The sequence below is a fragment of the Nerophis lumbriciformis genome, linkage group LG18 (genome assembly GCF_033978685.3).
Source record: "Nerophis lumbriciformis linkage group LG18, RoL_Nlum_v2.1, whole genome shotgun sequence".
Taxonomy (NCBI): domain Eukaryota; kingdom Metazoa; phylum Chordata; class Actinopteri; order Syngnathiformes; family Syngnathidae; genus Nerophis; species Nerophis lumbriciformis.
Window position 1 is genome coordinate 6982305 of NC_084565.2, and position 15724 is coordinate 6998028.

At 44.9% G+C, this 15724-nt stretch overlaps 1 protein-coding gene across 4 annotated transcripts in view; it reads left to right on the top strand.

Annotated features, from left to right (window-relative positions):
• cyfip1 (cytoplasmic FMR1 interacting protein 1) overlaps window positions 1–15724 on the top strand; it is a 115241-nt gene that overhangs the window by 61131 nt on the left and 38386 nt on the right. For all 4 annotated transcript variants that reach the window (XM_061977562.2, XM_061977561.2, XM_061977563.2 and 1 more), the window contains exon 18: window positions 3641–3737. In XM_061977562.2, coding sequence (XP_061833546.1) covers window positions 3641–3737 — 97 coding nt within the window. The remainder of the gene's footprint in view (window positions 1–3640; window positions 3738–15724) is intronic.

Genomic DNA, 15724 nt, shown 5'->3' on the forward strand with positions numbered 1-15724 from the left:
GGCAACACATGATGTGTCTATATTAGCTTACTATCAAAATGACTTTAAAAGTCTTATATAAGTGTTATAATGAAGGCAACACATGATGTAAGTGTCTATATTAGCCTACTATCAAAATGACTTTAAAAAGTCTTATATAAGTGTTATAATGAAGACAACATATGATGTAAGTGTCTATATTAGCCTACTATCAAAATGACTTTAAAAAGTCTTATATAAGTGTTATGATGAAGGCAACACATGATGTGTCTATATTAGCTTACTATCAAAATGACTTTAAAAGTCTTATATAAGTGTTATAATGAAGGCAACACATGATGTAAGTGTCTATATTAGCCTACTATCAAAATGACTTTAAAAAGTCTTATATAAGTGTTATAATGAAGACAACACATGATGTAAGTGTCTATATTAGCCTACTATCAAAATGACTTTAAAAAGTCTTATATAAGTGTTATGATGAAGGCAACACATGATGTGTCTATATTAGCTTACTATCAAAATGACTTTAAAAGTCTTATATAAGTGTTATAATGAAGACAACACATGATGTGTCTATATTAGCTTTATTAGCCTACTATCAAAATGACTTTAAAAGTCTTATATAAGTGTTATAATGAAGGCAACACATGATGTAAGTGTCTATATTAGCCTACTATCAAAATTACTTTAAAAAGTCTTATATAAGTGTTATAATGAAGACAACACATGATGTAAGTGTCTATATTAGCCTACTATCAAAATTACTTTAAAAAGTCTTATATAAGTGTTATAATGAAGACAACACATGATGTAAGTGTCTATATTAGCCTACAATCAAAATGGCTTTAAAAAGTCTTATATAAGTGTTATAATGAAGGCAACACATGATGTGTCTATATTAGCCTACTATCAAAATGACTTTAAAAGTCTTATCTAAGCGTTATAATGAAGGCAACACATGATGTGTCTATATTAGCCTACTATCAAAATGACTTTAAAAGTCTTATATAAGTGTTATAATGAAGGCAACACCTGATGTGTCTATATTAGCCTACTATCAAAATGACTTTAAAAGTCTTATATAAGTGTTATAATGAAGGCAACACATGATGTGTCTATATTAGCCTACTATCAAAATGACTTTAAAATTCTTATCTAAGCGTTATAATGAAGGCAACACATGTGTCTATATTAGCCTACTATCAAAATGACTTTAAAAGTCTTATACAAGTGTGATAATGAAGGCAACACATGATGTGTCTATATTAGCCTACTATCAAAATGACTTTAAAAGTCTTATATAAGTGTTATAATGAAGACAACACATGATGTAAGTGTCTATATTAGCCTACTATCAAAATGACTTTAAAAAGTCTTATATAAGTGTTATAATGAAGGCAACACATAATGTGTCTATATTAGCCTACTATCAAAATGACTTTAAAAGTCTTATCTAAGCGTTATAATGAAGACAACACATGATGTGTCTATATTAGCCTACTATCAAAATGACTTTAAAAGTCTTATCCAAGCGTTATAATGAAGACAACACATGATGTAAATGTCTATATTAGCTATATTAGCCTACTATCAAAATGACTGTGTGTCGCAAGCTGACACAAAAAATGTTTTTGACAGAAATGTAATATTTATTCTACACTTTTTAACAACATTGGAAATCATTAATACAGCTTCTCAGAGGGTGAGATAACTCCTGGAAATGACTGGCTTAGAATAACCAAAGGTATAGATGTGTGTGGAAACGGCAGGCCGTCTTCTTCTGATGGATTTATTACTATCTTTGCAAGCTGGGTAACGTTTGCTGTGGTCTGGAACAACATGGCAACGTTTGCTGTGGTCTGGAACAACATGGCAACATATGCTGTTGTCTGGAACAAAATGGTAACAATTGCTGTAGTCTGCAACGTTTACTGTGGTCTGGAACTAAATGGTAACAATTGCTGTGGTCTGTAACAACATGGCAACGTTTGCTGTGGTCTGGAACAACATGGCAACGTTTACTGTGGTCTGGAACAACATGGCAACGTTTACTGTGGTCTGGAACAACATGGCAACGTTCGCTGTGGTCTGGAACAACAATGTAACAATTGCTGTGGTCTGGAACAACATGGAAACGTTTGCTGTGGTCTTGAACAACATTGTAACAATAGCTGTGGTCTGGAACAACATGGCAACGTTTGCTGTGGTCTTGAACAACATTGTAACAATCGCTGTGGTCTGGAACAACATGGCAACGTTTGCTGTGGTCTTGAACAACATTGTAACAATAGCTGTGGTCTGGAACAATATGGCAACGTTTACTGTGGTCTTGAACAACATTAACAATTGCTGTGGTCTGGAACAACATGGCAATGTTTGCTGTGGTCTGGAACAACATGGCAACGTTTGCTGTGGTCTGGAACAACATGGCAACGTTTGCTGTGTTCTGGAACAACATGGCAACGTTTGCTGCGGTCTAGAACAACATGGCAACGTTTACTCTGGTCTGGAAGAACATTAACAATTGCTGTGGTCTGGAACAACATGGCAGCGTTTACTGTGTTCTGGAATAACTGTAACAATTGCTGTGGTCTGGAATAACATGGCATTGTTTGTGTGGTATGGAACAACATTGTAACAATCACTGTGGTCTGGAACAAAATGGTAACGTTTGCTGTGGTTGGGAAACAACATTGTAACAATCGCTGTGGTCTGGAACAAAATGGTAACGTTTGCTGTGGTCTGGAACAACATTGTAACAATCGCTGTGGTCTGGAACAAAATGGCAACGTTTACTGTGGTCTGGAACAACATTAACAATTGCTGTGGTCTGGAACAACTTGGCAACGTTCGCTGTAGTCTGGAACAACATTGTAACAATTGCTGTGGTCTGGAACAACATGGCAACGTTCGCTGTGGTCTGGAACAACATTGTAACAATCGCTGTGGTCTGGAACAAAATGGTAACGTTTGTTGTGGTCTGGAACAACATTGTAACAATCGCTGTGGTCTGGAACAAAATGGTAACGTTTGTTGTGGTCTGGAACAACATTGTAACAATCGCTGTGGTCTGTAACAAAATGGTAACATTTGCTGTGGTCTGGAACAACATTGTAACAATTGCTGTGGTCTGGAACAACATGGCAACGTTTGCTGTGGTCTGGAACAACATTGTAACAATCGCTGTGGTCTGGAACAAAATGGCAACGTTTACTGTGGTCTGGAACAACATTAACAATTGCTGTGGTCTGGAACAACATGGCAACGTTCGCTGTAGTCTGGAACAACATTGTAACAATTGCTGTGGTCTGGAACAACATGGCAACGTTCGCTGTGGTCTGGAACAACATTGTAACAATCGCTGTGGTCTGGAACAAAATGGTAACGTTTGTTGTGGTCTGGAACAACATTGTAACAATCGCTGTGGTCTGGAACAAAATGGTAACGTTTGTTGTGGTCTGGAACAACATTGTAACAATCGCTGTGGTCTGTAACAAAATGGTAACATTTGCTGTGGTCTGGAACAACATTGTAACAATTGCTGTGGTCTGGAACAACATGGCAACGTTTGCTGTGGTCTGGAGCAACATTGTAACAATCGCTGTGGTCCGGAACAAAATGGTAAAGTTTGCTGTGGCTGTTCTGCCACATGTTTCAGGTATGTGCTCTATCCGCTGGACTTGTACAACGACAGCGCCCACTACGCCTTGACCAAGTTTCGGAAGCAGTTCCTCTACGACGAAATTGAGGCTGAGGTATGCACTCCCCCCTGAAACACGTATAAGAAAACTGCACTTTTTTTGGAATGATCCACAATTGCCATCTCTCGGATAGTAAAAAAAACTGTTAGCACGAGGCGGCTAACAATGCAAGTAACAGGAATCCTTCTATATCGCCTACAAACTCTCTATCTCCATGCGGTGACCTGCATAACACATCAACCAAGGTACAGCGACGTTGTCATAGGAGCTAACACCAAGGAACTACTTTTTTTGGCACAGTCACACAGCACCTTGCTCACAGTGCCCCAGGCTACTTGCAAGAGTCGAGAGGTATGCTAGCTCTTCCAGCATTTTTCTTAAAATTATGTTGAAATGACCAGCTCAACATGGAGCACAATTGCGGTGCTGAAAGATACAAACATCCCAGTGAGAGCGGACATTTTTATGATCTTATTTTTGTTTAGCACCAGTGCTACATGACGAAAACCTAAACAAACATAAGCACATACAGCATGAGCATATATTACTTAAGACTTTCAACAGTTGCGGGGCCGAAGTCCTGGGTTGGGGTGTATGTGTGTGTATCTGTATAGTAGTAGTCCTTGGGTAGCCTGGAAGTCGCTCTGTACGGCGCTACAGCCTTTTGTCTCATTCCGCAGAGTGACAGCTGGTTGCTTTGAGGCGTTCCAGGTCTCGCCTAGCAGAGTCAAAAACATTCCCAATGTCCTCGGAAGGAAAGGGGGGAAGGGATTTCTGAGAGTCTAATTTTGCTGCACTGTGTTTACAGCATGGCCTTCCAAGGTCAGTACAGAGGGAGCTGAATTATTGTTTTGGTTATTAAACTCATCACAATATCGCCTTTGCAGAGCGTAAAGCTTCTCCGAGATGTTATCCAGTTTGCCATTTAGTTCAGGAACCGCAACATTTTGAGTTCCCATCCCATCAATCATGAAGGCTGCCCACGTCTGCCCAATTAGTCGATGGACCACAGCAACCTTTAGTCCAATCAGCAGGTGTCGGGTTGTCGTGGTTCTGAAGCAAACGATCACAAATCACCAAAATCCTTAATTGTAACAAGCATTTTGCCACAATAACAAATATTTAAAAAAGTAAACATCAACAAGGAGGAGCTGACGATAAAAGAGCAGACATAGGGAGAGAAGGGAGGGATTGGGTGTGTGTGTGTGTGTGTGTGTGTGTGTGTGTGTGTGTGTGTGTGTGTGTGTGTGTGTGTGTGTGTGTGTTCTGGCAATGCGTACTTATTGGGGACGTCTTTCTATTTACAAAGTCACTTTAGGGGACGTTTGACGTTATGGGGACCAAAATAAAGGTCCCCTGAAGGGAAATCTGTTTACAAAATCACTGTAGGGGATTTGTTTTGGGGACTTTTGCAAACTTTTCCAACTTTTCTTCCACACTCACAGTGCGACTTTGCTGGGTGCGTTTTGGACATGTCGGGGGTTTCCCGGATTAGGGTGGAACGCGGCGGGACTTTTGGGACTCGAACCTGGGTGTCATTTTTCATCATTTTCGGGACTTTTGCCCACTTTCCCAACTTTTCTTCCTCACTCACAGTGCGACTTTGTTGGGTGTGTTTTGGACATGTCGGGGGCATCCCCGGACTCGGGTGGGACGCTGCGGGACTTTTGAGACTCGAACCTGGGTGTCATTTTTGATCATTTTCGGGACTTTTGCCCACTTTCCCAACTTTTTTCCCCACTCACAGTGCGACTTTGCTGGGTGCGTTTTGGACATGTTGGGCACCCCTGGACTCGGGTGGAATGCGGCGGGACTTTTGGGACTCGAACCTGGGTGTCATTTTTTATCATTTTCGGGACTTTTGCCCACTTTCCCAACTTTTCTTCCCCACTCACAGTGCGACTTTGCTGGGTGCGTTTTGGACATGTCGGGGGCACCCCCGGACTCGGGTGGAACGCGGCGGGACTTTTGAGACTCGAACCTGGGTGTCATTTTTCATCATTTTCAGGACTTTTGCCCACTTTCCCAACTTTTCTTCCTCACTCACAGTGCGACTTTGTTGGGTGCGTTTTGGACATGTCAGGGGCATCCCCGGACTCGGGTGGGACGCTGCGGGACTTTTGAGACTCGAACCTGGGTGTCATTTTTGATCATTTTCGGGACTTTTGCCCACTTTCCCAACTTTTTTCCCCACTCACAGTGCGACTTTGCTGGGTGCGTTTTGGACATGTTGGGCACCCCTGGACTCGGGTGGAACGCGGCGGGACTTTTGGGACTCGAACCTGGGTGTCATTTTTGATCATTTTCGGGACTTTTGCCCACTTTCCCAACTTTTCTTCCCCACTCACAGTGCGACTTTGCTGGGTGCGTTTTGGACATGTCGGGGGCACCCCCGGACTCGGGTGGAACGCGGCGGGACTTTTGAGACTCGAACCTGGGTGTCATTTTTGATCATTTTCGGGACTTTTGCCAACTTTTCCAACTTTTCTTCCACACTCACAGTGCGACTTTGCTGGGTGGGTTTTGGACATGTCGGGGACACCCCCGGACTCGGGTGGAACGCGGCGGGGCCTGTGGGACTCGAACCTTGGTGTCATTTTTGATAATTTTCGGGACTTGTGCCAACTTTTCTTCCACACTCACAGTGCGACTTTGCTGGGTGCGTTTTGGACATGTCGGGGGCACACCCGGACTCGGGTGGAACGCGGCGGGACTTTTGGGACTCGAACCTGGGTGTCATTTTTGATCATTTTCGGGACTTTTGCCCACTTTCCCAACTTTTCTTCCCCACTCACAGTGCGACTTTGCTGAGTGCGTTTTGGACATGTCAGGGGCACCCCCGGACTCGGGTGGAACGCGGCGGGACTTTTGGGACTCGAACCTGGGTGTCATTTTTGATCATTTTCGGGATTTTTGCCCACTTTCCCAACTTTTCTTCCCCACTCACAGTGCGACTTTGCTGGGTGCGTTTTGGACATGTCGGGGGAACCCCCGGATTAGGGTGGAACGCGGCAGGACTTTTGGGACTCGAACCTGGGTGTCATTTTTGATCATTTTCGGGACTTTTGCCAACTTTCCCAACTTTTCTTCCCCACTCACAGTGCGACTTTGCTGGGTGGGTTTTGGACATGTCGGGGGCACCCCCGGACTCGGGTGGAACGCGGCGGGACTTTTGGGACTCGAACCTGGGTGTCATTTTTGATCATTTTCGGGACTTTTGCCAACTTTTCCAACTTTTCTTCCACACTCACAGTGCGACTTTGCTGGGTGCGTTTTGGACATGTCGGGGGCACCCCCGGACTCGGGTGGAACGCGGCGGGACTTTTGAGACTCGAACCTGGGTGTCATTTTTGATAATTTTCGGGACTTTTGCCCACTTTCCCAACTTTTCTTCCCCACTCACAGTGCGACTTTGCTGGGTGCGTTTTGGACATGTCGGGGGAACCCCCGGATTAGGGTGGAACGCGGCAGGACTTTTGGGACTCGAACCAGGGTGTCATTTTTGATCATTTTCTGGACTTTTGCCAACTTTCCCAACTTTTCTTCCCCACTCACAGTGCGACTTTGCTGGGTGCGTTTTGGACATGTCAGGGGCACCCCCAGACTCGGGTGGGACGCGGCGGGACTTTTGGGACTCGAACCTGGGTGTCAATTTTGATCATTTTCGGGACTTTTGCCCACTTTCCCAACTTTTCTTCCCCACTCACAGTGTGACTTTGCTGGGTGCGTTTTGGACATGTCGGGGGAACCCCCGGACTCGGGTGGAACGCGGCGGGACTTTTGGGACTCGAACCTGGGTGTCATTTTTGATCATTTTCGGGACTTTTGCCCACTTTCCCAACTTTTCTTCCCCACTCACAGTGCGACTTTGCTGGGTGCGTTTTGGACATGTCGGGGGAACCCCCGGACTCGGGTGGAACGCGGCGGGGCCTGTGGGACTCGAACCTTGGTGTCATTTTTGATCATTTTCGGGACTTTTGCCAACTTTTCTTCCACACTCACAGTGCGACTTTGCTGGGTGAGTTTTGGACATGTCGGGGGCACACCCGGACTCGGGTGGAACGCGGCGGGACTTTTGGGACTCGAACCTGGGTGTCATTTTTGATCATTTTCGGGACTTTTGCCCACTTTCCCAACTTTTCTTCCCCACTCACAGTGCGACTTTGCTGAGTGCGTTTTGGACATGTCAGGGGAACCCCCGGACTCGGGTGGGACGCGGCGGGACTTTTGGGACTCGAACCTGGGTGTCATTTTTGATCATTTTCGGGATTTTTGCCCACTTTCCCAACTTTTCTTCCCCACTCACAGTGCGACTTTGCTGGGTGGGTTTTGGACATGTCGGGGGCACCCCCGGACTCGGGTGGAACGCGGCGGTACTTTTGGGACTCGAACCTGGGTGTCATTTTTGATCATTTTCGGGACTTTTGCCAACTTTTCCAACTTTTCTTCCACACTCACAGTGCGACTTTGCTGGGTGCGTTTTGGACATGTCGGGGGAACCCCCGGACTCGGGTGGGACGCGGCGGGACTTTTGGGACTCGAACCTGGGTGTTATTTTTGATCATTTTCGGGACTTTTGCCCACTTTCCCAACTTTTCTTCCCCACTCACAGTGCGACTTTGCTGGGTGCGTTTTGGACATGTTGGGCACCCCTGGACTCGGGTGGAACGCGGCGGGACTTTTGGGACTCGAACCTGGGTGTCATTTTTTATCATTTTCGGGACTTTTGCCCACTTTCCCAACTTTTCTTCCCCACTCACAGTGCGACTTTGCTGGGTGCGTTTTGGACATGTCGGGGGCACCCCCGGACTCGGGTGAAACGCGGCGGAACTTTTGAGACTCGAACTTGGGTGTCATTTTTGATAATTTTCGGGACTTTTGCCCACTTTCCCAACTTTTCTTCCCCACTCACAGTGCGACTTTGCTGGGTGCGTTTTGGACATGTCGGGGGAACCCCCGGATTAGGGTGGAACACGGCAGGACTTTTGGGACTCGAACCAGGGTGTCATTTTTGATCATTTTCTGGACTTTTGCCAACTTTCCCAACTTTTCTTCCCCACTCACAGTGCGACTTTGCTGGGTGCGTTTTGGACATGTCAGGGGCACCCCCAGACTCGGGTGGGACGCGGCGGGACTTTTGGGACTCGAACCTGGGTGTCAATTTTGATCATTTTCGGGACTTTTGCCCACTTTCCCAACTTTTCTTCCCCACTCACAGTGTGACTTTGCTGGGTGCGTTTTGGACATGTCGGGGGAACCCCCGGACTCGGGTGGAACGCGGCGGGACTTTTGGGACTCGAACCTGGGTGTCATTTTTGATCATTTTCGGGACTTTTGCCCACTTTCCCAACTTTTCTTCCCCACTCACAGTGCGACTTTGCTGGGTGCGTTTTGGACATGTTGGGCACCCCTGGACTCGGGTGGAACGCGGCGGGACTTTTGGGACTCGAACCTGGGTGTCATTTTTCATCATTTTCAGGACTTTTGCCCACTTTCCCAACTTTTCTTCCTCACTCACAGTGCGACTTTGTTGGGTGCGTTTTGGACATGTCGGGGGCACCCCCGGACTCGGGTGGAACGCGGCGGGACTTTTGAGACTCGAACCTGGGTGTCATTTTTGATAATTTTCGGGACTTTTGCCCACTTTCCCAACTTTTCTTCCCCACTCACAGTGCGACTTTGCTGGGTGCGTTTTGGACATGTCGGGGGAACCCCCGGATTAGGGTGGAACACGGCAGGACTTTTGGGACTCGAACCAGGGTGTCATTTTTGATCATTTTCTGGACTTTTGCCAACTTTCCCAACTTTTCTTCCCCACTCACAGTGCGACTTTGCTGGGTGCGTTTTGGACATGTCAGGGGCACCCCCAGACTCGGGTGGGACGCGGCGGGACTTTTGGGACTCGAACCTGGGTGTCAATTTTGATCATTTTCGGGACTTTTGCCCACTTTCCCAACTTTTCTTCCCCACTCACAGTGTGACTTTGCTGGGTGCGTTTTGGACATGTCGGGGGAACCCCCGGACTCGGGTGGAACGCGGCGGGACTTTTGGGACTCGAACCTGGGTGTCATTTTTGATCATTTTCGGGACTTTTGCCCACTTTCCCAACTTTTCTTCCCCACTCACAGTGCGACTTTGCTGGGTGCGTTTTGGACATGTTGGGCACCCCTGGACTCGGGTGGAACGCGCCGGGACTTTTGGGACTCGAACCTGGGTGTCATTTTTCATCATTTTCAGGACTTTTGCCCACTTTCCCAACTTTTTTTCCTCACTCACAGTGCGACTTTGTTGGGTGCGTTTTGGACATGTCGGGGGCACCCCCGGACTCGGGTGGAACGCGGCGGGACTTTTGAGACTCGAACCTGGGTGTCATTTTTGATCATTTTCGGGACTTTTGCCCACTTTCCCAACTTTTCTTCCCCACTCACAGTGCGACTTTGCTGGGTGCGTTTTGGACATCATGGGCACCCCTGGACTTGCGTGGCCGGCTGCAAAAGGTCCCCTAAAGGGGAATTCTCTCCCCCCCCCCCCCCCCCCCCTCCCCTGTGACTATGCTGGGTGCGTTTTGGGCATGTTGGGCACCCCAGGACTCGCGTGGCCGGCTGCAGGACTTGTGGTACTCAAACCTGGGGTTTTTTTTTTTACATGTTGGCCGCGTTAGGGACATTTGCCCTGCTAGCCTACCAGTATAGGTGTGCTCATGTGTGTGTGTGTGTGTGTGTGTGTGTGTGTGTGTGTGTGTGTGTGTGTGTGTGTGTGGATGTGCATGCTTGAAAGAGGCGCCGCTTAACGAGAGGTAATGTGAAATAAGTCTGCTTTGGCGTCTTTGTCCAGAATCATCTTAATTAAAACTCGCTGTGGTACAAAACCTGCAAATGCCATAAATGTACTCCTCGCATATAGTCTTTTTTTCTTTTTTTTCATCCATCCATAACGAAACTTCCTTCTTACACGATGGTGTGTTGTCTTTTTGGGACTCGTGTTGAGTTAAGAAAATGGACTAAACTTGCCAAACGGGGGGAAAACACACACGCTGAAGTTAAAGTTACAAAGGACTTAAAGTTAGTATTATTTGCAGATGATACAACTGTGTTTTGTTCAGGAGAGAGCACACAGAAGATAATACAAATAATAACAGAAGAAATTAACAAATTAAAAAGATGGTTTGACAAAAACAGGCTCTTTGAATCTCAGTAAAACTAAAATAATGACATTTGGTAACAGTAGAAGAGAAAGTCAAAGATAAATACAAATAGACGGTGTAGATATTGAAAGGGTAAAAGAAAACACATTTTTGGGTGTAATAATAGATGATAAAATGAACTGGAAATCTCATGTAAAAAATATACAACATAAAGTAGCAAGAAATAAAACAATGAATAAAGCAAAATATGTTCTAGACCAAAAATCACTTAATATTCTTTACTGCTCACTATTGTTACAATATTATTGTTATTGTGTAGAACAGTGTTTTTCAACTGTGCCGTGAGATATTGTCTGGTGTGCCGTGGGAAATTATGCCATACTTGCCAACCCTCCCGGATTTTCCGGGAGACTCCCGAAATTCAGCGCCTCTCCCGAAAACCTCCCGGGACAAATTTTCTCCCGAAAATCTCCCGAAATTCAGGCGGAGCTGGAAGCCACGCCCTCTCCAGCTCCATGCGGACCTGAGTGACGTCAGGTGCGCAACACCACGTAAATCATTGGCCAACCAAAAAGTAACCCCAGTAGCTATAGCCAACATTCACCAGGAGATGGCAACAGACAAACATAGATCACTCTATTACATTATTCCCCTTTTAGAAATGTATAAAAGTTACTCAAAATAAATAAACAACCCAACCAAAAAATGCAGCAGCTCAATTAAAAAACTGTACTTAAGCCACATTCTTTTTTCTTTTTTTTTTAGTACTGAACTCTTAACCCTCATTTGTAAAAAAAAATAGCATGCTTATTATACAAACAGTATTTGTACACCTTTAACACAGATTTTTATACTGTCTTCAGAGATTCCGTTTTTTTGGTGGTACTCGAAACCTTTCTGGGTACCTGCGAAAGGGTGTTAAGCATAGAAAAATAGTGACAGAGAATAGAACAAGGATGGACAATTCAACCCTTAACTCAACAATGAGTAGATGAGTGTTATGTGTGTGTGTATATGTGTAAATAAATGAACACTGAAATTCAAGTATTTCTTTTAATTTATATATATATATATATATATATATATATATATATATGTATGTGTGGGAAAAAAATCACAAGACTATTTCATCTCTACAGGCCTGTTTCATGAGGGGGGGTTCCCTCAATCATCAGGAGATTTAATAAAATAAATATATATATATATATATATATATAGCTAGAATTCACTGAAAGTCAAGTATTTCTTATATATATGGTGAATTCTAGCTGTAAATATACTCCTCCCCCCCTAGCCCCGCCCCCGCCCCACCCCGACCACGCCCCCCCACCCCCCACCCCCCACCTCCCACCTCCCGAAATCGTAGGTCTCAAGGTTGGCAAGTATGAATTATGCAACTTCACCTAATTGGTCCAAAAAATATATTTTGCAAATCAATAATCATAATAATGTGCCGTTGTCTAGTGCCTGTGCTGTGTAGAGTTTGGCAGGGTAATCTTGTAAAACTCCATATCAGTAGGTGGCAGCAGGTAGTAGTCGGAACGCGTGGAGGATGGTTTGTCGTGATCCCAATATGCAGAGCACAGCGGGAGACAGCGTGCAGGTAAAAAGGTATGTAACGCTTAAACCAAAAATTAACAAAAGGCAAGTCCCGCTAGGGAAAGGCACTGACGCATAGGGATGGCTATGTAAAATAAAAGCAAGTTTGTCAATCAGATTGAGGAATTTGCGTCCAATGTTAGTTGAGACGTTTTTGCTGTATGGGGGGTTGTACCAGATGATGTCGTTTCGTTTTCTGTTCTTTTTTGGTTGGTTTTCTGGCGTGGGTTCATAGGTGAGGGTGAAATTGTATCCGCTTTCATCAAGGGCTTTTTGGTACGGGGGGGTTGCTTGGTCAAATTCAGCTTTGCTAGATGACAGCATCGATAGCCTTTTATTAATTCCGGTAGGTATTCTTTTCGTGGTGGTGGGTGGGTGGTTGCTGTCATGGTGCACGTATTGGAGTGTTGTGTTGGGTTTCGTGAATGGTTGGTAGCTGTTATTTCTCAGGTTGAAAGTGACGTCAAGGAAGTTGACGGTTTGCTTGTTGGCTTCAATCGTGATCCGTAGGCCGTTCTCTTTGAAAATTTGGCATATGCGCTTCTTGGTATTCTCGCTGCTCCTTGGCGAGGCGCGACACACTGCCACAGTCCGTCATCACGGTAAATACCAAGGTTCAGATTGAGGCTAGCGAGCTGGGAGAGGAGGAAACTCCCAACGAGTTCACACGTTTCTGCTCCGTCAAAACTTCCCATAGTGACGTCAAATGTTGCATTGTTCTTTTTTTGCCATGGTGTACTGTTGTGGATGAGAATGGAGTTTTTTGCGTGGATGATGATGTTTCTTTCGTTGCCTGTGATTGAGTCGTAGTCTGAGGCGAAGTCTAGTGCTTGAGTCAGTACGTCTTGCGTGATGGAAGGGTAAAATTCTTCGATATCAAAGGAGATGAAGTTGTGCTGTTGTTTGTCTTGGATGTAGTTGAACCATTTGATTACTGCTGCTGTATTTCTCCATTGGTTGAGTGGTGTTTTGTCCTTGACTTTTGTGTTGACTCTGTCCAGGATTATTTTGCTGATTTTTCCTATTTCAGATTTAGTTGGGTTTATTAGTCGGCATGTTGGGTTATTTGCGAAGTTGGGTTTGTGGTCCTTCAATGTGATGAAGGCTTCCTTGTTGGCTGTGGCGTCCACCCTGTCCTCAATGTCCAGTTCAGCCGCGATCCTTTTATTTTCCAGGTGGATGTTCTGTAAGGTGTTGGGTTGTGCTTTTTTGTATGATTTGGTGATGCTTCTGTCCAGTAAGGTGTGATGTTCTGGTATGTCCATTCTGTAGAAGTTTGTGGTTTTATCGGCAGCTATGATGAGGTTTACTTTCTTGATGCGCTCCTTGTCATTTTTCAGCTTGGTGAGGAGTGGGTTGCAGATTGGCTTGAATTTGACTGATTGTATCATTTTGAGCATGTCGTTCTCAAAATCCTTTAGTTCCTCAACTGTGGGTGGGTTCTTGGTAGATTTGAATCCGTAAGTTTTCTTTTGCGTTCCTTTTGTTTCAGGGTGGAGGAAAAAATGTGCTTTCCACCGCATCCTTCTTAGGAAGTGTTCCGTCTTTTCTATGAGCCTTAGCTTGTAGTCATTCTGCGCGGGTATGGGAATGTTCTTCGTGGAGTAGTCGATGTTGAATTTTTCCATTTCTGATCGTCGTACATTGCTCAACAAATGTCAATTTGGAGCGGAGTATATGTCTTAATAAGGTTATCCAAAAAATAGTGCTCGATACCGTAGTAGAGTACGACGATCAGAAATGGAAAAATTCAACATCGACTACTCCACGAAGAACATTCCCATACCCGCGCAGAATGACTACAAGCTAAGGCTCATAGAAAAGACGGAACACTTCCTAAGAAGGATGCGGTGGAAAGCACATTTTTTCCTCCACCCTGAAACAAAAGGAACGCAAAAGAAAACTTACGGATTCAAATCTACCAAGAACCCACCCACAGTTGAGGAACTAAAGGATTTTGAGAACGACATGCTCAAAATGATACAATCAGTCAAATTCAAGCCAATCCGCAACCCACTCCTCACCAAGCTGAAAAATGACAAGGAGCGCATCAAGAAAGTAAACAACCTCATCATAGCTGCCGATAAAACCACAAACTTCTACAGAATGGACATACCAGAACATCACACCTTACTGGACAGAAGCATCACCAAATCATACAAAAAAGCACAACCCAACACCTTACAGAACATCCACCTGGAAAATAAAAGGATCGCGGCTGAACTGGACATTGAGGACAGGGTGGACGCCACAGCCAACAAGGAAGCCTTCATCACATTGAAGGACCACAAACCCAACTTCGCAAATAACCCAACATGCCGACTAATAAACCCAACTAAATCTGAAATAGGAAAAATCAGCAAAATAATCCTGGACAGAGTCAACACAAAAATCAAGGACAAAACACCACTCAACCAATGGAGAAATACAGCAGCAGTAATCAAATGGTTCAACAACATCCAAGACAAACAACAGCACAACTTCATCTCCTTTGATATCGAATAATTTTACCCTTCCATCACGCAAGACCTACTGACTCAAGCACTAGACTTCGCCTCAGACTACGACTCAATCACAGGCAACGAAAGAAACATCATCATCCCCGCAAAAAACTCCATTCTCATCCACAACAGTACACCATGGCAAAAAAAGAACAATGCAACATTTGACGTCACTATGGGAAGTTTTGACGGAGCAGAAACGTGTGAACTCGTTGGGAGTTTCCTCCTCTCCCAGCTCGCTAGCCTCAATCTGAACCTTGGTATTTACCGTGATGACGGACTGGCAGTGTGTCGCGCCTCGCCAAGGAGCAGCGAGAATACCAAGAAGCGCATATGCCAAATTTTCAAAGAGAACGGCCTACGGATCACGATTGAAGCCAACAAGCAAACCGTCAACTTCCTTGACGTCACTTTCAACCTGAGAAATAACAGCTACCAACCATTCACGAAACCCAACACAACACTCCAATACGTGCACCATGACAGCAACCACCCACCCACCACCACGAAAAGAATACCTACCGGAATTAATAAAAGGCTATCGATGCTGTCATCTAGCAAAGCTGAATTTGACCAAGCAACCCCCCCGTACCAAAAAGCCCTTGATGAAAGCGGATACAATTTCACCCTCACCTATGAACCCACGCCAGAAAACCAACCAAAAAAGAACAGAAAACGAAACGACATCATCTGGTACAACCCCCCATACAGCAAAAACGTCTCAACTAACATTGGACGCAAATTCCTCAATCTGATTGACAAACACTTTCCCAAAGACAACACCCTAAGAAAAGTAT